We start from the raw sequence: 25,883 nt of genomic DNA on the forward strand, positions 1-25,883 counted from the left end.
TTCAAAAATTATTAAACTAGGGTAATTTATCTGGGAAATATATATATAGATATATATTAAACCAAAATATGTTTTTATAGCTAATGAGATTTATACCTGACAATCATTTCTAGTGAATGATAAGTAGTATCATCGCTATTTTCTTTGGCTTCTGTGTATTATATTTATATAAAAAGGCAATTAAAAAAGATCAGTGTAATAGGCAAATATTTTGTACAAAAATACAAAAATTTAAAAGCTTTAAAAAGTATATTCTATATTACTGATCAGAATTGGACTATATATATTTATATATAATTTTTAATATATTTATAAATGTATATTTATATAATTTGCCAGTATTTAGGATTTTAGCAAGTGGCTGTTATGTTTACACAGTAGCTTTGTATTTTTCTTCCTATAGTGGAAAGGTCATGATTTGTAGTCAGCTTGGAGTAGTCCATTTCTTACCAGAACAAATCTTCAATATCTGTATGCTTTTTGGCTAAGGAGGATCTACACGTGGTTCAGTCCAATTGCGTTTCCAATGAACACTTTTGTGCAACAGGTTGTAAAGCCCCTGAAAAATTAGACGATGCAGAGGAAAAATTGTGCTGATGAAGTTTGTTCATCAAAGTTCTCAGTGCTCCCTCTCTTAGTTGGGTGATTATTCAGTCCCAGAGGATATTTCATCATAAAAGAAATCTCAGTCTCTTGTGTCTCTTGGCTCAGAGCCTATTACAATCCTGGAGCCTGAGCTAAAGTGGGGATGGAAAAACGCCACATTAAAGTGCCATAGAAGTAAAATCCGGTTTTAAAAACTCACAAACTATGAGCAGAACTACATATCACCTTGGCAAGCATTGCTTTCCAAACCTGTATGCCAAATGTAGGGATGGTGGACATTTGTAGCAAAAATCAGTGGGCAGCAGGTGTGTGCGCGTGGCAGATAAACCTCTTGCATCCATCTGTTATTAGCTGCAAATGAGCCCCAAGGCCACCCCTCCCCGCTTGCCCTGATCAGGCTTATTGTCAGTGTTGAAGCCCAAGTGAGAAAAGAAAAATTAAAATCAGTCTTGGAGGACTTGTGCAGGGGAGAATTCATGAGTGACAAAAAGATAAAGCATTCACTTCCCGCCCAACAATTCTTCCATGCAAGTATTGAGCCCCTCCTCGGGGGTGGGAGGCATCTGGATCAGGGTTAGGGCATGAAGAAAAAGGCTAGACCCCACTTCCCTGCAGCTGCTTTTAGAACAGGAAAATTATATCATGAGTCAAAATCCAATCATACTTTTCCCATATAACATCTACTTAGGCATTTACATACACATGACTGAATAGCAGTGCCTTATCTGTGTGCGGTGGTGAGATGAAGGATGAACCATCCCTATGGTGATAAAGAAGGAGAGCATATTTGCTAGTGTTGTGCAAGTATCAGAAGAGAGTTCTTTGTTTTAGCATAGGCTATAGTCTAGAAACCACAGTAATTTTGGCATACTGTTGCTACTGCTGCTGAAGCCATAGCTGCATTTTCAAATTCTGAAAATGCCTTAGGTTGTCTTTATGTGGTTAACTGGAAAGATAAATCTATTGCAGAAACAGGCAACCTGGTGCTGTCCAGATGTTTTGGATCACAATTTCCATAATCCCAGGCCATTGGCCATGTTCAGTGGGGCTTATGGGAATTTGTAGTCTAAAACATCTGGAGGGCACCAGTTTTGCCTATTCCTCCTGATCTTTTGTATGATTTTGCTTCATAATGAGGTGAACATGTATTTGAGCACAAGCTGCCCAAAATATATGGAGCTCGTAATCCATATATATATATATATATATATATATATGATCTCTCTCTCTCTCTCTCTCTCTCTTTTGTAGCTGTGCAATCACTGGATACTTGCCAGCACCTTGGAAGCTCAATAGCCTGAGCAACAGAAAATGAACGAGGAAGCTTTGATCTATAGACAGCTGCTAATATGGACTGAACTGCAATCCCCTTCCAAGGGCTTCCAATTATCCATCCATACCCACAGGGGATTGTATTCCCCACTGTGCCAGCTGTGTAAACTTGGTTTGGGAATCAATCTTTGTAGCAAATGAGAAACTACACTAGTCAAGGCTCTAACATACCTTTGTTCATCTCTTGTTCACAAATAAAACTGTTAACATCTTCACAGTGAAAGTCATTCCAGAGCCCAGCATGGATTAACCCAGCACAATCTTCTCCTGGTCCGTGGCCATGTTTCCAGTTATCAGGCTGCCCAGCGCTCCAGTTTCTTTCAATGAAACAGAAAATGGATGATTCCACAACACAAATAACAAACCATCATGTGATACTGTGACAGAGGAGATTGTAAAATTGTAGAAACAAAACAAAACACCCAGCAATCTGTTCTGGGCTGAAAATGTACTCCTTAACAAACTATGCATGACTCTTCCTGGAAATGGAAAACAGCTGGGCTTCAGAGTAAGGAATCAATTCAACAAGCTTCCAAAGTCTGAATGCCTAAAATTAGACCTATGAACTATATTCTGATTTAGGGTTGCACATGGATACATGAGGAGGGCATGGTCAATCCATGGAGCTGCATTTGGCTGCTTTCTCTACAGCTGCAGATTAGCTATGGAGACATAAAGGCGTCTTCCTGTTGGATTTACATATGCATCCCCAAGTCAAACCAAAGCAATAGTTTCTTGTTATCCAGCACAGAGAAAGAGGCAGAACAGAGAGTACTAAAATATGATAAACTAAGGGCATATTCACATGTTAACCATCCAACACCACGAGGACTATTCTGTGGCAAAGGTGGGTTTTGCATACCTGTTTCTTCAGCTCTCTGTTACATCTCTGGAAGGAAAGATATATTATCTATTTTATTTATTTATTTATTTATTTATTATTGCATTTATATCCCGCCTTTTTTCCTCTTGCAAGGAACCCAAGGCCGTTTACATTATCCTCCTCCTCCTCTCCGTTGTATCCTCACAACAACAACCCTGTGAGGTAGGTTGGGCTGAGAGTCTGTGACTGGCCCAAAGTCACCCAGTGAGCTTCCATGGCCAAGTGGGGACTAGAACCCGGATCTCCCGGCTCCCAGTCCGTCACTCTCACCACTACACTACACTGGCTCTTCCTATTATCTACCTAGCAATTTATATGATTAGAGACAAACAGCGAATTCCGAATTTTTTTTTTAAGTCCTTAAGGGTTGAAGTTATAGCTGCAATCCTATAAACAGTTTCTGAGGAGTAAAACCCAATGATCTCAATGGGACTTACTTTTGAGTAGACATGAATAGGATTGCATTGCTAGCCTTTGTAGAGTATGCTGGCACGGAATTTAGAATTTTGCATGATGGGCTCAAAATCACTTGACTATTTTCATTTAATAAGTGAAATGCGCTTCCAACCTCAGGACTCTAAAGGCTCATCTTTACTGAAGAAAGAAGTTGTTAAGCACAAGTCTGTGGTTGCTGGCTGAAATGGTGCCATAACACTGTAAGCTAAAGAACATAACACAACTAAAGAACATATTTGCTTATCTCACACAGTCCAAGTGACCTTGTGAGAAAGCACAGAGCTTTCAAGAAATAAAGAATTACATTCAGCTTAGGTAACTGAGGTCACACAGGTCCATGGACAACACGATATAAGGTAAACAGTGAGAAAGTTAAAAGCTGTTGCATAGAAGGCCACAGGTTTGTTCTAGATTTAAAGGAGGCAAAAAGAAATGGCAGTGTGGAATCTATGGACTCTACCATATCCTCTCCGCCATACCCTCTCAGAGTTCAGAAGATAAACAGTGACTTTGGATACTTCTGTCATCTGCATGTTGCACTGCATGCTTCATAGGCCATTTCACTGTACTAAAAATGAAGCTTCAATTTTCTGCAGCTTAGTACAAATTAGGAGCAGGCAGCCCTGCAGCCCTGGCTTTCTGTCAGTGTAAATGCTGGTTAGGTGAGGTTTCAAACCCATGATATTTAAGCAGCATTCATATTTGGATTTTGCCTGACTTGGGCTGTATAGTCATATCCTCTTCCTTCCCTCTCATGCAATATGTAAGCAAACTCCAAGATCTCCTGGTCTGCTTCTGTGGCCCCCACCAGATGTCTCCATGTCAGCCCAACATTTGACCATCAAAGGTGCTGCTCTGGAAGTGCTGAAGGAGATGGCATGAGGGAGCCGTGCTTCATCTTTTAAGACTTCCTTATGACAAGCGATGCTGCTTTAAAGGCAAAGAAGCACCAAAGCTTAATGCCTTGAAGGATTCCCACAGCCTTTACACTGTAAATGTGCCTTCCAATTTAGACCTGTAGTGTTTAAATATATCCATCCATCTAGCAATACTTTGCCTGTCTTCCACAACCTGCTCCAGTTCTAGACTTTATAAGCTGGCAGGTGCATCCTCATTCACAGACTGGTGCGATTTCTCATCTAGTTCCTTCTTTTGTCCAATTTCCGGAACGCTGTCCACTAAATTTGATTTCTTCTACTTTTTGGCTCTATCATCATACTTAGTTGTTTTCCCACGATCTTTGAGACATATTTGGCAAGCTTATTCTTGCTCTTCCTAGTACTTATAATAGCAACATTAGCCCATTCGTTATCAACTACATATTGGTTTTCACCTGTCATATCTCTGTTCTGCCTATTCTATAGTGTATATGTGTACATTTGTGTGTGTCTAGGCACGCCTGCATGTATCTCTCTCTTTCACACACACACACACAATTTATGTTCTGACTTCCTCAGTGTTTACTCTCCCTTATCCCCATATACTAGGAGATTTTCAGAACCGTGAGCTTTTGGGATGGAGATTGATCTTTTGCCTGTACTATTGTTACCTACGCTGACCCTCAAAACAAATAATGGCAATTCAGCTGTCAGGGTTGGATCGGAGCCCAGAGAGCCCCAAAGCAGTTCTGATTCTGAGGAAGAGTTAGAAACCGCGGGAGAAGAACCCGCGCACATTTCAGAGGAGCAGCCAGGGGGACAGCCCCTCCCAGTACACATTCCCGAGAGTGATAGTGACCCTGGCAGGGAGAGGGCGGAGCAACAGCAGTTTTTGGATGCTAGGCACCGGTGCACCCTCAAGCACGAGATGGCGGGCGCTGAGAGGTGGCGCTGAGCCCGCTTGGTGCGATGGCAACAGTGGTGCCCCGATGCCCCATGCGGAAGGGGTGGACTCTCTCCTTCTAGCTCATAAGTCCCACGTTCTCCTCCAAACGGAGATCAACTGATTCCTAAGGTTAGAACCCCAAGTAGGCAACTCTCTTAGGTCTCACTCCTACGATCAAGCAATTAGCATCTGTAAACGTCATTAGGTTGAATGGGAATAAAGCCTTGGAAAAGAGCCCTATTGTCTGCGTGTTGATTCTGGCTACCTGAGGATTTCAGAAGGCAGCAGGGGCGACCTCCTGACATGAGCTTGCCTTAAGCACAGCAAATTTATTATTTGTAAATTAAAATAGTTTTATCCTGTCTTTCCATCTACATATGGTACATGGTACCAATCACCGACATGGTAGGGGCCCAGTGACAAATAGAATAATAATGTATTTTAATATAGTGTAGGATTTGGACAGGAGAATGGGGTTCAGGAGGTGACGAGAAGCCCGAGAATTATTTAAATTTAGAAATATCACCTTTGCTGACCCCCATATGACAGCACTGTTATGGGTCTTTAGAGACCGAGCACCAGTTCTTTTCTGAGATTTCAGATCTTTTATATCATATTGGGACATACTTGTTTTAGGAAGATGACTTCAGTTAAATACAGCAGGGTGACACACAATTGGCCCATCTAGCAAGTGACATTATCTCAACATAAGCTCTTGTGCCAAATGGCAGACAAACTGAGTGACTAAAGGGAACAGGTATAATTCCACTCAGTGGAAATGGTAGATCTTGGTGTTTTTGATCCAGGGTTCACCCTAAGAGGGACAGTGTACACCAGCCCTCCCCAACCTGGTGCCTTCCAGATGTGCTGTAGTGCAACTCCCATCATTCCCAGCCAGCATGGTGTTGTAGCCCAACACATCTGGAGGGAATCTGACTGGAGGAGGCTGGTGTACATCCTGACTCCAGTTCAAAGGAACTTGGCTCAGTCTGAGTTTCTAGTAAGTTTCCATGAAAAAAGAGAGAAAAGTTTGCTTTCCAGCAGTGACTTGCATCAGATACAAGTGGGGAGGGTCCCAACTTCCCAAAATTATGGTATGTTATCTGCTATCTGTCAACAAATGTGGACTTTCTCCTTATGGCCAGTTGTATTACAAATTAAGAAAAAAACATATAAAACAAGTAAAAGAAAAAAAAATCTGTGATTTCTCCATCTCTAGATTGCAGTAAAATTCTATAATAAACATCCTGGCAAACTATGTGGTTCTATGGTTCCTTTACTTGATATTCAGTTTTCTTTTTTGGCAAGGAAATGCAGCCTTGTGAATACAAAGGAGAGGGAGTCTGAGTATAAAAGAGCCAAAGACAATAGTATTTCCTGATAAAACATCACTTCATTGTAAGGTTTCCCATCTGCAATATTATGTCTATATGCTGACTAATAAAATAGTCAGTAGCAAGAACAGAAGCAGAAGTCAGATAATTAGGAACCTCCCTACACTTACATCCCCTTCATGGATCACTGCCTTGTTGTGGCGAAGGGGCTTGCATAACTCAGTGAAGCCATAAGCAATGCTGTGCAGGGCCACCCAAGACAGACAGGTCATGGCGGAGAGTTCTGACAAAATGTGGTCCACTGGAGAAGGAAATGGCAACCCACTCCAGTATTCTTGCCAAGAAAACCCCATGGAACGTATCACAAGGCTAAAAGAGATGACGCCGGAAGATGAGCCCCTCAGGTCGGAAGGTGTCCAATATACTACTGGGGAAGAGCAGAGGGAATTTCCAAGTAGCGCCAGAAAGAGTGAAGCGGCTGGGCCAAAGACGAAAGGACACTCAGTGGTGAAAAGAAAATCCAATGCTGTAAAGAACAATATTGTTTAGGAACCTGGAATGTAAGAACAATGAATCAAGGCAAGCTGGAGGTGGTCAAACATGAGATGGCAAGACTGAACATCGACATCTTGGGAATCAGCGAACTAAAATGGACAAGCACGGGCGAATTTAACTCAGGTGACCACTATATCTACTACTGTGGGAAAGAATCCCTTAGAAGAAATGGAGTAGTCACTAAAAGGGTGGGAGAAGCAGTACTGGGGTACAATCTCAAAAACGATAGAATGATCTCAGTACGAATCCAAGGCAAACCGTTCAGCATCACAGTAATTCAAGTCTATTCCCCAACCACTGATGCCGAAGAAGCTGAGGGTGATCGGTTCTATGAAGACCTACAACACCTTCTAGAACTAACACTAAAAAAAGATGTCCTTTTCATCATAGGGGATTGGAATGCTAAAGTAGGAAGTTGAGAAATCACAGGGGTAACAGGCAAGCATGGCCTTGGTGTACAAAATGAAGCAGGAAAAAGGCTAATAGAGTTTTGCCAAGAGAACACGCTGATCATAACAAACACTCTTTTCCAACAGCACAAGAGGCGACTCTACACATGGACATCACCAGATGGTCAATATCAAAATCAGATTGATTATGTACTTCGCAGCCAAAGATGGAGAAGCTCTATACAGTCAGTAAAAACTAGACCTGGAGCTGACAGTGGCTCAAATCATGAGCTTCTTATTGCAAAATTCCGGCTTAAGTTGAAGAACGTAGGGAAAACCATTAACCATTCAGGTATGACCTAAAACATATCCCTTATGAATATACAGTGGAGGTGAGGAATAGATTTAAGGAATTAGACCTGATAGACAGAGTACCTGAGGAACTATGGATGGAGGTCCATAACATAGTTCAGGAGGCAGCAACTCAATCCATCCCCAAGAAAAAGAAATGCAAGAAAGCCAAGTGGCTGTCTGATGAGGCTTTACAAGTAGCTGAGGAAAGAAGGGAAGCGAAAAGCAAGGGAGAAAGGGGAGGATATACCCAACTGAATGCAGATTTCCAGAGAATAGCAAGGAGAGACAAGAAGGCCTTCTTAAATGAACAATGCAAAGAAATGGTGGAAAACAATAGAATGGGAAAGACTAGAGGTCTCTTCAAGAAAATCGGAGATGTCAAGGGAACGTTTTGTGCAAAGATGGGCATGATAAAGGACAAAGAAGGCAGGGACCTAACAGAAGCAGATGAGATTAAGAAGAGGTGGAAAGAATACACAGAAGAACAGACGGTGACTGTAACCATGAAATTAAAAGACGCTTGCTCCTTGGGAGGAAAGCTATGGCAAACCTAGACAGCATAGTAAGAAGCAAAGACATCACCTTGCCGACAAAGGTTTGTATCATCAAAGCTATGGTTTTCCAGTGGTAACGTATGGCTGTGAGAGCTGGACTATAAGGAAGGCTGAGTGCTGAAGAATTGATGCTTTCGAACTGTGGTGCTGGAGAAGACTCTTATGAGTCCCCTGGACTGCAAGGAGGTCAAATCAGTCCATCCCAAAGGAAATCAACCCTGACTGCTTATTGGAAGGACAGATACTGAAGCTGAAGCTCAAATATTTTGGCCACCTAATGCGAAGAGAAAACTCCCTGGAAAAGACCCTGATGCTGGGAAAGATCGAAGGCAAAAGGAGAAGGGGAAGGCAGAGGATGAGATGGCTAGATGGCATCACCGATGCAATGAATATAAATTTGAGCACACTCCGGGAGAGAGCGGAGGACAGGAAGGCCTGGCGTGCTATGGTCCATGGGGTCACGAAGGGTCGGATATGACTTAACGACTGAACAACAACAACAACTGCACTTACATATATTCCGGTAAGGTTCCGTCCAGCCATCGCCATTCATCTTCCTTTGCTGAGTCTGTGAGGCCAATCCAGAAGCTGCCTTTTGCAATAACCTGCTTTTTTAGCCATTGCTGTGTACAGAAGAAAGTGCTGTTTGCATTATTCTGCATCTCAAAATAGATAAAGGGCATCTCTACATGAGGCTTTTATTGTGCGCTCCTGATTGGTCACCCACAGAAATTTGTGGGTGCTTTACCCGACATCATCAACCTCCAGGGCATCTCCCATGCTTTGTGACCATTATTGCGGCTTTTTTCTTTACAGGGATAATCCACTGCTTCCTCTATGAAGCGCGACAACAGCTGTGTGTAACTGTACAATTCTGCTATACCACAGCACCATCTAGTGGCTGTATAATGAAACATATAGAACTTGCTGAGAAGGGACCCCCGCCCCCCCTGCATGAGTATGCATGTGTAAAGGAGCTGATCCCCAACTATCCAACTTCCCTCTCCTTAGCCATCCACAAATTCCCCAAATGTCCTTCCCTCTCTCCCCACTTACTGACCTGGAGTTCCAAGTGGAAGTTAGCTCATCATCAAAGGCTCTTCTCCAGGTGCTGCCTCTGAGGCAGGCTTGGAAGGTGGCAACAAGGGAGAGGGCCTTCTTGCTGGTGGTCCCCCAATTTGAAATCAACTCCCCAGTGATGCCTGCCAAGCACCAACATTTTTATCTTTTTGGCACCAGGTTAAGACTTTCCTCTACTCCCAGGCATTTGGCATCATGTGATAGTTTTTTAAATCAGGCCATGGGATATTGATTGGATATATGTGTGTCTGCTCTGTTTATATGTTTGTAGCCAAACTGTTTTTATGTTATGCACAATACTGTATTTTTCAGGTTTTTAATCTCTGTAAGCTACCCAGAGACCTTTAGCTACTGGGCGGTAGAGAAATGTTATAAATGAAATGAAGTGGTGCTCTGGAGGCAGCAGTAAGCCATGGCAAGCAGGATGAAAAAAAGGGAAGGCAGACTTCCCCCCCAACCCCCACCCCCATCAGCTGGAGAGTTGCCACAAAGGTTGCCAGCCACAAGTAGCCTATGTAAAATGTAGTTTTCCCAAAAAACTGCATTTCACAGGGGCTACTTGTAGCATGGCACGCTGCATTGCCATTGAAGGGAAGAAGAGGTCTTCCTCTTTTTCCCCCCTTGCTTGCTGCCACCAGAACACCAGCTCAGTAAGTGGTGGCCAGGTGTTTTTATTTGTATAATCCCACAGTCTGCCCTCAATCTGATGTGAGGAAGGACAGTATAGAAAGTTTTAAACACGAACACTGGAAATTGGTTGGGTGGTAGGATGGGAATTCTTCTCCAGCTCATATTAAAATCCAAGTGCAAAAAGAATTCAGGGATTATAATACTTATTTCATATTTAATCACACTCTGTGTCATATTTGAGGCAAGCATTATGAAACCTCAAGACTTGTACTTCTGAGGCTGGAGATATGAGTCTCGGCAAGATCACTAGTACAAACACACCATTACTGCTTCTCTGAGTTTTCCCTCATAGAATCGGTTCCCTCTTACATGTATCTAATCTGATTTCCCAGCCCAGCATTTGAAGTAATGAGAAGTGATGTATAAATTGTACTTGCATGTGTGACAGCTCACACCGATTGAACCACAAGTTACTACTTGATTAATATGCAAGTATGAACCAGCCCACAGTGGCCCCACTATTGGCTTCCAGTCTTTCCACACTTTTTATATATCTATATACTAGAGAGAGAGAGGTGGGTAGGACTAAAGGCAAAATGGGTGTGGCCAAAAATACCAGCATATTTTACCTTAAAGCTCTTACTGCCAGAAATTAAGCCTTAGGAGAGACATTTCAACCTTTTAGAATGGGGACAAAACTATGATAAAACCAGGAAACCACCAAAGGATTGGTGGTTGGAGGAAAGAGGTGGGGCCAGGGGAAGGAGGAGTGGCCTAGAGGGCCAGACTGGGACCCCAGGTGAGCTGGATTTGACTGAGGTTCCACACCCTTGCAGTATTTCCTATATTGCTATTCTATGCAGATAAGGTCCTTACTGACTTTTGAACTAAACTGTGGAGAAACTGAAACTACCTGGCCTCCCCACAACCCCTGCCTGCCAATGGTTTGATATCTATGTTGCTGAGGAAGTTCCACATTGTCAGAATGTGAGATGTGGTCCTGTACCTGCTCCTCTTTACTATTGATGAACACTAAATGTGATGATTTCTCTTCGCAGAAAAGCCTTGCGTCTTCAAAAATGGCTCTTTCCGATGAAAAATAGTAGCAGTTGTTTGTGAAATTCTTCCAGTAAACAGGACAACCTGAAACATGAAACGGTATTGTTAAACCAATATAGGGTCTTGTGGCATTTTGAAGACTAACAAATGTATTATGGAATAAGCTTTCATGAGCTATAGTCCGCTTCATCAGGTGTACCAGTGAGCTAATGAAAAAACGGAGTCTCCACAAATAACCTGACTAGACAAGATGGAGCTGTTGTTGGTCAGTAGAAAGCCTGACTCAGGGACTGGTATTCAACCTTTTCTAGAAGGGGTTGTGTTCCCCTTGAAGAATCTGTACCTTGGGAGTGCTCCTTGATCCTATGGTGTCCCTGGATCTTTAGGTGATGGCTGTAGCAAGGAGTGTGTTTGAATAATTGCACTTGGTGCACCAGTTGTGACCCTTCCTAAATCGATCTGACTTGGCAACAGATATCTATGCCTTGGTTACATCATGTTTAGACTAATACAATGTGCTGAATGTGGTGCTACCCCTGAAGAGCATCCGGAAGCTTCAGTTGGTGCAAAATACAGCAGTTAGGCTGCTGACTGGTGCATGGTATCAGGACCACATTACATCTATCCCAGAAGACCTGCACTGATAGCCAATTGCTCTCTGGGCACAATCCAAGGTGTTAGTTTTAACCTTTAAAACTCTAAATGGCTTATGACCTGGATATTTAAGGACTGCCTGTCTTGCTACGAATCTGCCCGAGTACCAAGTGGGGATGGATGGACTCCCCTGGTTTCACTGGGTGCTCGCCAAGCCACACAAGCCCCTGGATGGCTCAGCAAGTGCCACAGGGCCACCTGGTCCCTAAACAAGCAGCCATTTTGTGTAAAAATGGTGGCTTAGGGATTTCTGGGAATCTAATGTTGCATAAATCGTGGCTGGAAAGGGGCCATTACTCAACATTACAGGCAAGGAGTGACTCCTGCCTCTGCCATCTGTCAAGGCTTCACACTGCCTTCCTTGTAAGTCGCCCACCAACCCTTCATTCTCAGGAGGGGAAAACGAGGCATGGGACTCCTGCCTGTGCCACCTGTCAAGCCTTCATGGGCTCCTTCCTTGCAAGGAAGGGGACTATGAAGGCTTAATAGGCAGCAGAGACAGGAGTCGCTCCTTGCCTGTAGTGTTGAGTAAATGGCTGCTTTACGGCCACCGTTTATGCAACATTAGATTCTTGGAAATCCCTGAGCCACCATTTTTATGCAAAATGGTGGCTCGCTTAAGGACTGGGTAGCTACTGAAGCAGCTCATCAGGCGCAGGGTTGCTCAACAAGCAGATCTGGGTGAGAACGGAAGTTCAATGAGCAGGTCTGGAGGGTGCGGGGGCGGGGGAATCCGCTGGACTCCACCCCCTTCCTGGACTCTTGCGACATCCCTAGTACTGAGATCTGCAAGAGAGGCCCTTTCAAGAGCACCATTACCCACAGAGACCAATTTGTCAGGCATGCGTGAAAAGACTTTCTCCTGTGTCCCTAGACTATAGAATGTGTTCTCTCAAGGACTACGATTAGCTTCCACTTGCTCAGTTCATCAGCTGCAGTTTGTATTGCCCCAGCCGTGGGCGTCAAACTCTTAATTTAGAGGTGCCAAGATAGCGAAAAATCAGATCCAGGTTTACTTACAAGGAGACAATCAGCACACAGGTGTACCCAATGGCTGGATCAGACAGCTTCTCTGAATCCAGAGCCATGGGATAAAATGGGTCTTATACCATACATGTTAGCAGTGAGGGAGCATGACACTAGCAAGCACCATCTAGCATACATTCCCAGCATAGACTAGCCATGCTTGGTTCCCAGCACAGACACTTGCAGCTTTAAGGCAAACAAGCTTCACTTCCTAGGCCCATCCTGATAAGACACTCCACTCATTAGTATGGAATGTGCCCTGTCACTCTTGGACTCATCCTGGTAAATCAAGAAGCCCGTTAGGGAAAACAGCAGCCTTCTGAACTAAAGTTAGAGAGTGCTATGAATCATCTAAACCTCTCTAAAACTACAAATAGCTTGGTTCAGGCCTGGGGCCTTACACAGTTTAATCCATATTCTCATGCTAAATAAATGGGAGAATCCAGTTTTGAAAATAGAAAGACAACCTTTTATGAAGAGGAGTTGGGCTGATAATGGAATTTATACTTTGGATCAGTTAATAGGTTTGGATGATGAATTGTTACCATTTTCAGTATTGTGGAATAGACACCATTTACTATCTAGTGCTAGTTGGCTATATTTGTTGGAGTCTATATTCTGACCATCAGCGATGATTGTTTCAGCACTTCTTGCACTGTTGGAGGAATGAAGTGGTTCCCTACAGAAAGCTAAGCCTGCAATAGCAGTTTATAAAAGTCTTTTGGAATGTAGTAAAGTAGATGTTAATTAGGTCAGTTTAATAGATGAGGAGTTGGAATGCTCTGTACAGTCTAATCAATGGAAGGTTGCCTTAGCTTTCATATGTACTATTTCTCTAGATTTAAAACTGAGACTGATCAACAAAAACTGATGTTTCGTGTATACTGGACACCACAGAGGGCTGTTGAGAAGAAGCAGATTAGCTCAGCTAAATGCTGATGATATAATGAGGGCAATGCCTCATTGAGGCATATGATGTGGACATGTCCTATAATGGTTTCTTTTTGGCTGGAAGTTATTACTCATATATATTTTTTTCTTGAAAAATCTGTGATAATAGTGGATGTACACATGCTTTTAAATTACATCCCTGTGATGTGGGGATTAACAGACTGGACAGCAAAAGTGGGTTCTGAGAGCCCTTACACTTACAAAGAGGCTTATACCCCACGCTTGGAAGGAAAAACACCCACCACCTATTATTCAATGGATTAAGATCTCACTGCTCTTGCCACATTTGAGACCACCTCCTACCACCATCGCATGGATGCTTATTAGGTATATGGACTGCCTATATTAATGTATATATTTGAAATGGAAGTGTTAAATCCCTTTTTATCCCTCTTTATATTTTCCCCCTTTTTCCTATATCAAAGGAGATGTTAATGATTATTGAGCTGGCTGGAGCCTTGAACAGGTACACTTATGTTAGGATCCAGGTATACACTGCAACAGGTACTCACTTTTAGTACAGTCCAATATGATACTCATTATAACACCAAACAATATACTAGGGAGGCATGAAGACAGATTGATAGGAGAGTATATGAGCTTACCATTAGCCTCACTTTGAAGTGCCATGGGTATTTCTGGACCCGATGGCCCAGGTGGTCCCTGTAGACCAGGCAGTCCAGGTACGCCAGGCAAGCCACGAGCACCAGGCAGTCCTGGCTCACCAACCCTGCCTTGCAGACCTTGAGGTCCAGGTGGGCCTTGTGGGCCTGCAGGGCCATCTTTGCCAGGTGGTCCAGGTAATCCTGGCTCTCCACTCGATCCTGGCGGGCCAGTCTTCCCAGTTGAACCTCTCTGTCCTTTGGATCCAGGTGAACCTCTGGAACCTTTCCCACCTTTTTCACCCGGTGGTCCGATCGGTCCAGTTGGTCCCTTTTCACCTTGAGGTCCTGGTGGTCCTGGGTCACCCTTTTCTCCTTTTTGTCCTTTGGTCCCAGTGAGACCACTAGGGCCTTGGGGTCCTCTGTCACCTTTGGAACCTCTTGGACCTGGAGGGCCTAAAATAATTTGAACATGCAGGGAAGGTTAGAATGATAATGAGGTTAGTTTAATATAGTTCAAATAATGGAAATGCAATGTATCACAGTAGGTAAGGATATATTTGCAGTAGTGGTTTAAACCATGTTTTTATCATTATTTTAAAATGTGATGGTTTCCCCCAAAGAACTCTGGGAAATTTAGTTTGTATTTGTTGCCTTTATAACAGAAGAAGCTACTGGGAAACTAAATTTGGAACGTAAGATGATTTTAAAAACTAGATGATTGGTGCTTCTTTGCATGATCAGAGTTGCCCACATTTGCTTTTGAGGTGGTTCTCAACACACTGGAGAATCTAGATATGCTTATCTGAGATAATTCTCTTATTTACACTTTTGTAAAAGGAGCCCAAGGCAGCATCCTCCTCTCCATTTTATCCTTACAGCAACCCTGTGAGGTAGGTTAGGCTGAAAGTCAGTGACTGCCCCAAAGTCATCCAGTGAACTTCATGGGGACTAGAACCCAGGTCTCCAGAGTCCCAGTCCAACACTCCAACCACTGCATCACACTCAAGCACCCTACTGCTCGTATTCCCTAGCAGCTGGTATTCAGAGATATACTGCCTCTGATACCGGATATAATATATAGCCATCATGACTATTAGCCTTTTTCAATTCATTCCAACTTCTGGTTAAACACAAGGAAATCTGATTAGCTACCACGGTATCAGTCATTGAAACACACACACGCACACTCCAAATTCCATGGTCAGGCAATACCTTTATTAGGACAAGCCAAGTATGCATAAAATTGTGGGCAAGCTTTCAAGATCTTCAAGTCTCTTCATTTTGTCTTCACCTGCCTGATGAAGAGATCTGGAGATCTTGAAAGCTTGCCTGCAATTTTGTGCATATTAGGTTGGTCCTAATAAAGATACTGCTTGACACATGCGTGCGTGCGTGCACACGCACACACATACACAAACAACCAGGCCAGGGGAGGAGGAGGAGGAGAAGATGAAAGTATATAATCTCATAATTCAAGGTCTCAAAAGGAATGAGACTACTATCTGTAGAGTATCAAGGAAGACAGTATAAAAAACAGATTGCCAAGGATCGTGAAAGAGAAATGCTAAAATCCATGGGTTGTTCAATGTCACACTAACATGGCAGGACATTTTCCTTTTCTCCTTCCCCCTGCAGCCCTCCGTGCCATCTGAAAATTTGCTCCGGGGGGTTTCCAGTCCTCCAGAGCAGATTTTGAGGGTGTGCGGAGGGCTGAGTGGGGTGGGTGGGAATCACAGCACAATCTCATGGCCCATTCCTGACCTTTTCACTAGGGTTCATAGAACCCTAGTAACTTCAGTGTTACTTATGCACTGGCTCCATTGCTTAGAAGCTCAGAGCAAAAAAGGCTAATGCTAGAATATCAAGATTCATCCCATGTCTTTCAGACATATTTGTTTGCTTGGTTCAATGTTTACAGGTCTATCTATGGAATAATTGCACAATTAGCTTAGTTGGGTTAGGTAACATGAGGCTGGAAACAGCAAAGATTGGTCCATATTAATTGATAGAAGAGATATGAGTGGATTCATCCACATTTTATATTACACTTTGAAATGCTTGAATCAACAAATTCAAGGTACAGGTTTGTGTATCAGAATCTACCACAAATAGTTTGTGCAGTCTACACACCATCTTGCATCCCATACCAACTGGTGCTAGTTTATCGCATTTAATATGGAGATTAGTATAGCAGTCATATTAACAACTTCCAATTAAAGAAGGTGGGTTTGGCTTTCTGCATCTTGCTTCATTGGGCCTATTTGTTGACCTGTACTAAATCTTGATCTTTTCCACTTAGATTTTCCACCTTGGTCAGTTTTGGAATCTTCCTGTCTGGATTCTCTCGCTAAATGGATGGCATTAGGTCCTTGGCACATTAAAATGCATAGAGTTCCTCCCAGTTATAGCTGTTAGAGACATGTGGTGTATAATGTCATGTCAATTACATTTTGATCAATTTTTTCATGGTAAATAGACTCTATTGGGAAATCTAGATTAAAAAATTGGTAAGAAAATGTCTTTGTGGCGGACTTGGATGGGTAAGCTGATTTTTACCTTAAACCAACTAGTGTTTGCTCATGAGTTTTTTACATTCTCAGCTTTGCGTGCTAAATATGATTTTCCAGCTACAGCTGAATGGCAATACTTGCAGTTGCAACATCTCTTAGAATCTAGGTTGGTCCCTGCTGCTTTTACAATTTCAGAGTCTCCTTCGCTATTGGAAACACTTATTGAGGCTGATCAGTTATATCGATGACCGATCCATGTTTATAAATACTTACTATTGGTGAATACGTACGATACACAGGGTCTTAAGCAGGAATGAAATAGGGAACTGGACTGTCCCATTTTACCTAGTCAATAGATTGCCACTAGCGACTGTATCTGAAGCATCTATGGATCTCTGGTTATGTCTTATTCAGCAAAAACTCTTGTTCTGCATCTATTGGATGCCACAGTGTCTTTTTGTCTAAGGGTTTGTCTAAGTCGGCTAATGGCTGGAGGTGTAACACAGCTAAGACTTCTTTTAATCATATGTTTTGGCAATACCCAATAGTTGCCACTTTTAGGGAGGAGGATATTATATGGATAAACTTTGCACTGGAAAACTCTTTAATATTTATTGATGTACATGTTCTCTTAAATTATCTACCTGCTTCCTGGAAGCTAATGCACAGTCAGTGCAAATGCATTCTCTGCACCCTTTTGGCAGCCAAAAAAAACCTGACAGTACAACATTGGAAGGATAAATGCTCACCTCCAATAATTCAATGGACTGAGGACTTAACAACACTTTCAACATATGAACGGATGGTATATAGACACCACTTCCAATTAGGGATGGCGGAGAATTTCTCCACGAATCTTCGGGAGGCCGAGTGCCGACGCATTCGGCCCCCCAAAAGTGTTGGGGAAATTCTCCGCCGGCCCCCCGCCCCCCCCGGGATGGGACATACCTTCGGCGAATGTCCCTCTCGGCGGCGGTTCGGCGGCGGTTCGGCGGGGGCGGCAGCCGGTCTCCCAACCGGCCACTGCCGCCGCCATTACAAAATAAAAAAGGACAGTAAAAAAAAACAACACACACCCGTGATAGGCTACATGATGATTTATGTAGCCTATCACGGCTAGATTTCCAAAGTCAGCCATGATAGGCTACGTAAATCGTCACGTAGCCTATCACGGATGACTTTGGGGAAAAAAAAAGCACATATGCAAATGTGTTCCTTATGCGTTCCATTTGCGTTCCTTATTTGGACAGGGGTAGTCTACGTAAAGATTTACGTAGACTATGGCAAAAATAAGGGAACGCTATAAGGGAAATAAGGAACACAAATGGCGGCGCCCATGGGGCGCCGCCATTTGCGTACGCACTTTTTTTTTTTGGCCCCAAAGTCACCCGTGATAGGCTACGTGACGATTTACGTAGACTATCACGGCTGACTTTGGAAATCTAGCCGTGATATGCTATGCAAATCGTTATGTAGCCTATCACGGGGGTGTGTGTTTTGTTTTGTTTTTACTTTTTTTTCGCGGCCGGGGAGACGGGGCGCTCCTCCCCGGCCTGAATTTCGCCGGCGAGGGATGGGGCGCCTCCCCCCCCGGCCTGAATTTCGGCTGGGCGAGGCGGGGCGCCTCCTCCCCTCGCCTGAACTTCGGGGGGAGAACCGAAGCGCCTCCCCCCCACCGCGAAGCAAGCTGCTGGACAAGGTAAGTCCCTTTCGTCCATCCCTTTTTCCAATGGATACTTATATGGATATTTGGTCTGCCTTTGTTGAAGTTTATGTATAATTCTTAGAAAGCTGTATTTTCACACACACACATTTCATATGCATGTATTGATTTGAAACTGATATATTCAAATCTATATAGCGACATGTTTCCCTCTTTATGGTTTCGTTTTGCTGAAACATCATGATAAAAAATTAATTATAAAAATAAATAGATACTAGCATTTGGATAATATCCTTTATGCCTGTTCAGACAAACATTCAGTAATTTCCCATATCCTGTCTTTTTTTCTGCTGGTGTTGCTCCAGTACTAGATCCTTTTTCTTTTACTATATTTAAAATAATGCAGAATATTCACACATAATGCTAGCCCATGGTATGAGTTGTTGAATTCTGGGTTGTTGTGTTGTGTGAATCAAGCTGCTCTAACCATGAACAACCTGGAAAGAGAACCCATGAACGCAGTTTGCATGTAACACTGCCTCTCACATGCTCATTGCTTCCCCTGTCCTAAACAACCCAGGAACTCTCTCGTTATCATTAATTCTGAACCCAGAGTTTAATCCAACAACAAACTAACAACCTGGGTTGTTTAGGAAAGAGGAAACAGGTGAGTGGGCGGGGACCAGCATGCTCATTCGCTCCCAAACATGATTTGTTAACCATGGGTTGTTTGACTGTGCAAACCAGGATAAAATGGAGAGGAGGAGGAACATGTAAGCTGCCTTGTGTTCTTTGCAAGAGGAAAAAAGGTGGGATATAAATATAGTAAATAAAACTGGTTTGTTGTTGGGTTGTAAACTTTGGGTTGTTTAAACCATGAGTTGGCATTACATGTGAACCCAGAATTGTGGGTTGTTCATGGGTTGTTTCATCAGGCTACAGAGGTGAGGGGCAAGAGTGGTTTAAAAATAACTCTGAATCGCTCTACATGCCAGTACTATAGCACCACAAAGGCATTTGGGATACAGGGACGGAAGCAGGCAAAGGAGAAGGGAAACAAACAACACAGGGATTGAGAAAACAAACCACAGTTTGTTTGATCATCTGCTAGACAGGGTAGGGCAACAAACCATGGGTTAACCATAGGTTAAATAAACCATGGGTTGGTGTTATGTGTGAACAAGGTCACTATGTGCATTTAGTGCTATTCACCTTTCCCTAACAACAGAAACCCCATTTCATCTGGAATGATTATTATTATTTTTGGTATGTGTGTGAATGTTTCTTGATATTATACATTCTCCAACATTTTTAAGTTCCACTGTAGGACATTCAACTGACTGAGGAGGTTTTAGCTGATTTTTGTTGTTGTTGTCCAGTCGTTAAGTCGTGTCCGACTCTTCGTGACCCCATGGACCATAGCACGCCAGGCCTTCCTGTCCTCCGCTCTCTCCTGGAGTGTGCTCAAGTTCATATTCATTGCATTGGTGATGCTATCTAGCCATCTCATCCTCTGCCTTCCCCTTCTCCTTTTGCCTTCGATCTTTCCCAGCATCAGGGTCTTTTCCAGGGAGTTTTCGCTTCACATTTGGTGGCCAAAATATTGGAGCTTCAGCTTCAGTATCTGTCCTTCCAATGAGCAGTCAGGGTTGATTTCCTTTGGGATGGACTGATTTGACCTCCTTGCAGTCCAGGGGACTCATAAGAGTCTTCTCCAGCACCACAGTTCGAAAGCATCAATTCTTCAGCACTCAGCCTTCCTTATAGTCCAGCTCTCACAGCCATACGTTACTACTGGAAAACCATAGCTTTGATGATACGAACCTTTGTCGGCAAGGTGATGTCTTTGCTTCTTACTATGCTGTCTAGGTTTGCCATAGCTTTCCTCCCAAGGAGCAAGCGTCTTTTAATTTCATGGTTACAGTCACCGTCTGTTCTTCTGTGTATTCTTTCCACCTCTTCTTAATCTCATCTGCTTCTGTTAGGTCCCTGCCTTCTTTGTCCTTTATCATGCCCATCTTTGCACAAAATGTTCCCTTGATATCTCCGATTTTCTTAAAAAGATCTCTAGTCTTTCCCATTCTATTGTTTTCCTCGATTTCTTTGCATTGTTCATTTAAGAAAGCCTTCTTGTCTCTCCTTGCTATTCTCTGGAAATCTGCATTCAGTTGGATATCTCTTCCCCTTTCTCCCTTGATTTTTGCTTCCGTTCTTTCCTCAGCTACTTGTAAAGCCTCATCAGACAGCCACTTTGCTTTCTTGTATTTCTTTTTCTTGGGGATGGATTGAGTTGCTGCCTCCTGAACTATGTTATGGACCTCCATCCATAGTTCCTCAGGTACTCTGTCTATCAGGTCTAATTCCTTAAATCTATTCCTCACCTCCACTGTATATTCATAAGGGATATGTTTTAGGTCATACCTGAATGGTTAGTGGTTTTCCCTACGTTCTTCAACTTAAGCCGGAATTTTGCAATAAGAAGCTCATGATTTGAGCCACTGTCAGCTCCAGGTCTAGTTTTTACTGACTGTATAGAGCTTCTCCATCTTTGGCTGCGAAGTACATAATCAATCTGATTTTGATATTGACCATCTGGTGATGTCCATGTGTAGAGTCGCCTCTTGTGCTATTGGAAAAGAGTGTTTGTTATGATCAGCGTGTTCTCTTGGTAAAACTCTATTAGCCTTTGTCCTGCTTCATTTTGTACACCAAGGCCATGCTTGCCTGTTATCCCGGTTATTTCTCGACTTCCTACTTTAGCATTCCAATCCCCTATGATGAAAAGGACATCTTTTTTTAGTGTTAGTTCTAGAAGGTGTTGTAGGTCTTCATAGAACCAATCAACCTCAGCTTCTTTGGCCTCAGTGGTTAGGGCATAGACTTGAATTACTGTGATGTTGAATGGTTTGCCTTGGATTCATACTGAGATCATTCTATCGTTTTTGAGATTGTACCCCAGTACTGCTTTTCCCACCCTTTTATTGACTATGAGTGCTACTCCATGTCTTCTAAGGGATTCTTGCCCACAGTAGTAGATATAATGGTCACCTGAATTAAATTTGCCCATGCTTGTCCATTTTAGTTCGCTGATTCCCAAGATGTCGATATTCAATCTTGCCATCTCATGTTTGACCACCTCCAGCTTGCCTTGATTCATTGATCTTACATTCCAGGTTCCTAAACAATATTGTTCTTTACAGCATCGGACTTTCTTTTCACCACCAGACACATCCACAGCTGAGTGTCCTTTTGGCTTTGGCCCAGCCGCTTCACTCTTTCTGGCGCTACTTGGAAATTCCCTCTGCTCTTCCCCAGTAGTATATTGGACACCTTCCAACCTGAGGGGCTAATCTTCCGGCGTCATCTCTTTTAGCCTTGTGATACGTTCCATGGGGTTTTCTTGGCAGAAATACTGGAATGGGTTGCCATTTCCTTCTCCAGTGGACCACATTTTGTCAGAACTCTCCGTCATGACCTGTCCCTCTTGGGTGGCCCTGCACGGCATAGCTTATGGCTTCACTGAGATGCGCAAGCCCCTTCACTGCCTTTTAACTGATTGACTGTTAGTAAAAAAAGACTTCATATTTACTATTTCTATCCCTATCACATCAAGTCAAAATAACCTCAAAATACATTTCCCCTTAAATTTTGCTGCCCTACTGATTAAAGCTTGCAAGCCCAACTCACAGTTTTGACCTCCTACAACTCCTCTGGCTCTTCAACAATTTAATGGCTTATCAAATATAGTAATACGGAGCACAAATTTTTGTTCACTGCGTTTCAACCCCTAAATATTATCTGAGTTTGGAATGGTCTCAAATTAATGCTGTTGATGCCTAGATTTGTTGAAAAACAATTTCACCTCCTAAAATAAATTGACAGCTTAACAATTAATTGTTAATTTTATAATACTTTTTATTGTGGAGCCGAACGTGTACACAATACATGACCGGATGCGTTTGCTATTGATGTCTAGAATTGCAAAAAAATCTGGTTTTAAAGATTAGTTGAAATGTTGATAATTAAATGTTAACATTTTTAATTTAGATACAATCTCACTTCTCACTGCTCCCCACACCATTGCTAATCCTCCCCACCTTTGCTATTGCAGGTCATGCTCTGTACTTAAAGGAATATTCCCAAGAAAGGCTGGAGGTATGTACCCCACTGAGTACATAGCCTGGTACCTCCTGATTTTAACTCTGACACTGTCAGAGTATGGATGGGGTGGGAGACTTTTCCTGTTGAGGTCCATGTTACCTCAGCCAAAACCTATCCAGGATTTCCCCCATACATTCCAGCAGTGGGTGGGGTCCAAACCAAAAGTGGGTGGGGCCAGAGCAAAAATGGGTGGAGCTACAGAAGTAACTTTTAATTTTGTCCAGCATGCAACAGGTGGGAAAAAGACATTTGCATCCAGGCATTTTCTTTCCCTGATGTGTGTGAGCCTCCCATTGTAGCTGGAGTAAATAATATTGGTAACCTGGAGTGGGGCCAATGAAGGGGTGTGGCCTCAGAAGACCCTGAAGGTCTGAATTGGGAGGCCTGGAGGTCCGTATCTGGCCCACAGACCAGAGGTTCCACATCCCTAACTCTACTGCATGCAATATGATGTACACCAGGGTTGTTGAACCTCTTTCAGCCCGAGGGCCAAATTCCAGCAGTGGACAGAACTCTCAGTGGACGTATTCCAGCAGCAGGCAGAGCCAAAGGCAAAGGGGAAGGCCCAAAAGACTGAAAACACCAGCCTATTATAGCTTAAACCTCTTAACCTCTTAACTGCCATTCACTAAGCCTTAGGAGAAGCATTTTGACCTTTTAGAATGGGGGAGAAAACTGCTCTAAAGCCAGGAAACCACTGATCAGTGGTCGGGGGAAAGGGTAGGTGGATATCTGTGCAACCCTGAATTAGGATCCCAAGCAGGCTGGATTTCGCCCCCGGGTCTGAGATTCTGCATCCATGATGTATAGGGATGTCAGAGAATTCTGCGACGGATCTCAGTGAGGCCAAATGCCAATGCATTCGGCCCCCCGAAATCCGTCGCGGAACGAAGCACCGCCCCCCCCACAAAAGGCGCGCGGGATGAAGTCCCTGCTGCCCCCACCCCAAGAAAGGCACGCGAAACAGAGCATTTACCTGCTCCCGTCCACGCTGCTTTGCAAATGGCAGCCATCCTGCGGCCGCCATTCGCTTCCTCCTCTTCATAGCTGTGATAGGCTATGTAAATACTTACGTAGCCTATCACGGCTAACGCAGGGACATCATTTGCACCCCTGTGAAGGCTGTGATAGGCTACATAAGTATTTACGTAGCCTATCATGGCAGGGGGGAAAAAAACCCAGCGTACGGAAATGGCGGCAGCTACCGCCATTTGCGTACGCTGGGGTTTTTCCCCCTGCCGTGATAGGCTACGTAAATATTTACGTAGCCTATCACGGCTCAATACAGGGACAGCTGCCATTTGCATCCCTGCAGGACTGCCCAGGGGCCGGATGTCTGGCTGCGGGTGGCCGGAGCCAGCTGGCGGCTCTGCGGCTTGGCTGCGGAGCGGAGCCGGCAAGCCAGGATTCCGGGGGGAGGGACGGCGTGCCTCCCCCCAGTCGAGGATTCCAGGGGGAGGGATGGAGCGCCTCCCCCCCACCGCGGATTGCCCGGCGTGGAGCCAGGTAGGTGTTTCGTACATCCCTACTGATGTATGCAATCCCCAGTGGGTTGGGCTGTCCCTGTCTAGGGAGAGTGTATGGTATATCTCCTTCGGATACAGAAAGATATTTTCTCAGATTAATGTTACTACATGTTGTTGGTGCCACGAGTTACAAAGGTATCAGAACATATAATGGGGTACTTTATGATACTTTTAAAGAAGCAGCTCAAGCATGTAATTTACTAACTGAAGATGTGGAATGGACTTAAGATGTTTAGTACCTGAATTAGCACCTTGAATTCTTTATATGTATTTCCATTATTTCCATTTCCCTGTGATATATATTAAAACGTGAAGCAATTTCTTTAGCAAACAATATCTTGAGTTCCACTTGGCCAATTTACATAATTTCTTCTTCATTAAAGCATTGACCACACAGATTCGGCGATAAATACCAAAAATAACTTTGGGGGCTAATTTTATCAAAAATATGTTTTTCTAATAACTCCAAAACTGTGGGTCATAGTGATTTCCGTTTTTTTTTTTCATTTTGAAAAAGCTTTCAAAGCTGAACAACTTTTTCACTTACAGTACAAGTCTACCTCTAACAGATTTAATACAACTTCAATATGAAGTTGTGAGATATCAAGATCAGGCAAAACAGCTGATTAATGAAGTTACTAAATTGTAAGTTACACAGACATGGTTACAATTTTTTTTTGCAACGAGTACAGCTAGTTTATGTATAAGAATGTACAGCTGTTTTCGTGTATATTCAGTACTATTTCCTTTTAAGTTACCCAAACTAATAGCAAAAACTTAGAGTTCAGACAGGCATGCAAAGAAAAGAAACCTTCAGTTTTAAGAAGTCATTTAAAGCCTCTGTAAACAAAGCCATGTGTGCATTCTGTAGCCAAGTTAATTTAGGTGGCGATGTGCAAGGTTCACAGAGATAATGTAGGCACTGTTTATAGGATGACAGACAATCACGGGCAGGATAAACTGAGTTTTATGATAAACAAACATGCCTGATCATACTGCAGAATGACCATTTGTAAAATGAGTGTTAAGGCAAGTTAAGAACACTTCTGTAAGTTGCTCTCAGAAATTCTGATAACACCAGCAGGGCAAGGGCAAAATATGCAGTACCACAAAGAACAAATGCTTCCTAGGCAGGGCAGAAGGAAATGCAGCTATTGTACTGTTTTGGCACACAACAGTAACGGTACTGCCTATGGTGACAGTGCTGTGGTTTTGGCATGATACCAGTGCTGTGGTATTGGCAGTTCCATTGGCATGAGTGCCTATTCGCTGCGGCATCCAACACATCTGCAATGTGGAGTGCAGATGACCGGCACTGCAAATTACTCCATCTGGAAATATTATTTGTGGTCTGGCCCATGTTTAGTTTTTGTTTTTGTTTTAAAGACAGTTAATATTAATTTTGTAGGGATATTAATTTTGTAGGGAGAAACCAGTGGTTCTGCCAGGTTTGAGGGGACCAGGCAAGGTGCCCTCCAGGGCCACCCCTGCCCCTGCCCCATACACCACCCTGGCTGCTCCACACCTACCACTCCAATTTCTCCCCCACCCACCCCTCCAGTGCTCTGTCGCTACTGCCCTTTCTTCCCTGTTTTCTGTTATCTTCTCCCCCAGCACCCTGGTTGCTCCTCTCTCTTTCCCTCTCAAGCTTGCCAGGAGGCAGCAGGAAGTGGTCCCTTTTTTCTTTTTTAACATTTAGCACAGCAAATTGCCTGGTGCCAAGGTTCCAGC

At 43.4% G+C, this 25,883-nt stretch overlaps 1 protein-coding gene across 1 annotated transcript in view; it reads right to left on the minus strand.

The window, feature by feature from the left end:
• Positions 1–233: 233 nt before the first annotated feature.
• COLEC12 (collectin subfamily member 12) overlaps positions 234–25,883 on the minus strand; it is a 143,392-nt gene continuing 117,742 nt past the window's right edge. The window contains exons 6-10 of the mRNA XM_084849749.1: positions 14,293–14,745; positions 11,004–11,140; positions 8,801–8,910; positions 2,110–2,255; positions 234–737 (exon numbers count right to left, since the gene is read on the minus strand). Of these exons, the coding sequence (XP_084705875.1) occupies positions 718–737; positions 2,110–2,255; positions 8,801–8,910; positions 11,004–11,140; positions 14,293–14,745 (866 nt within the window). The 3' untranslated portion in view covers positions 234–717. The remainder of the gene's footprint in view (positions 738–2,109; positions 2,256–8,800; positions 8,911–11,003; positions 11,141–14,292; positions 14,746–25,883) is intronic.

Source organism: Heloderma suspectum, chromosome 4 (genome assembly GCF_057233095.1).
Source record: "Heloderma suspectum isolate Gila_16-S chromosome 4, 16-S_ref, whole genome shotgun sequence".
Taxonomy (NCBI): domain Eukaryota; kingdom Metazoa; phylum Chordata; class Lepidosauria; order Squamata; family Helodermatidae; genus Heloderma; species Heloderma suspectum.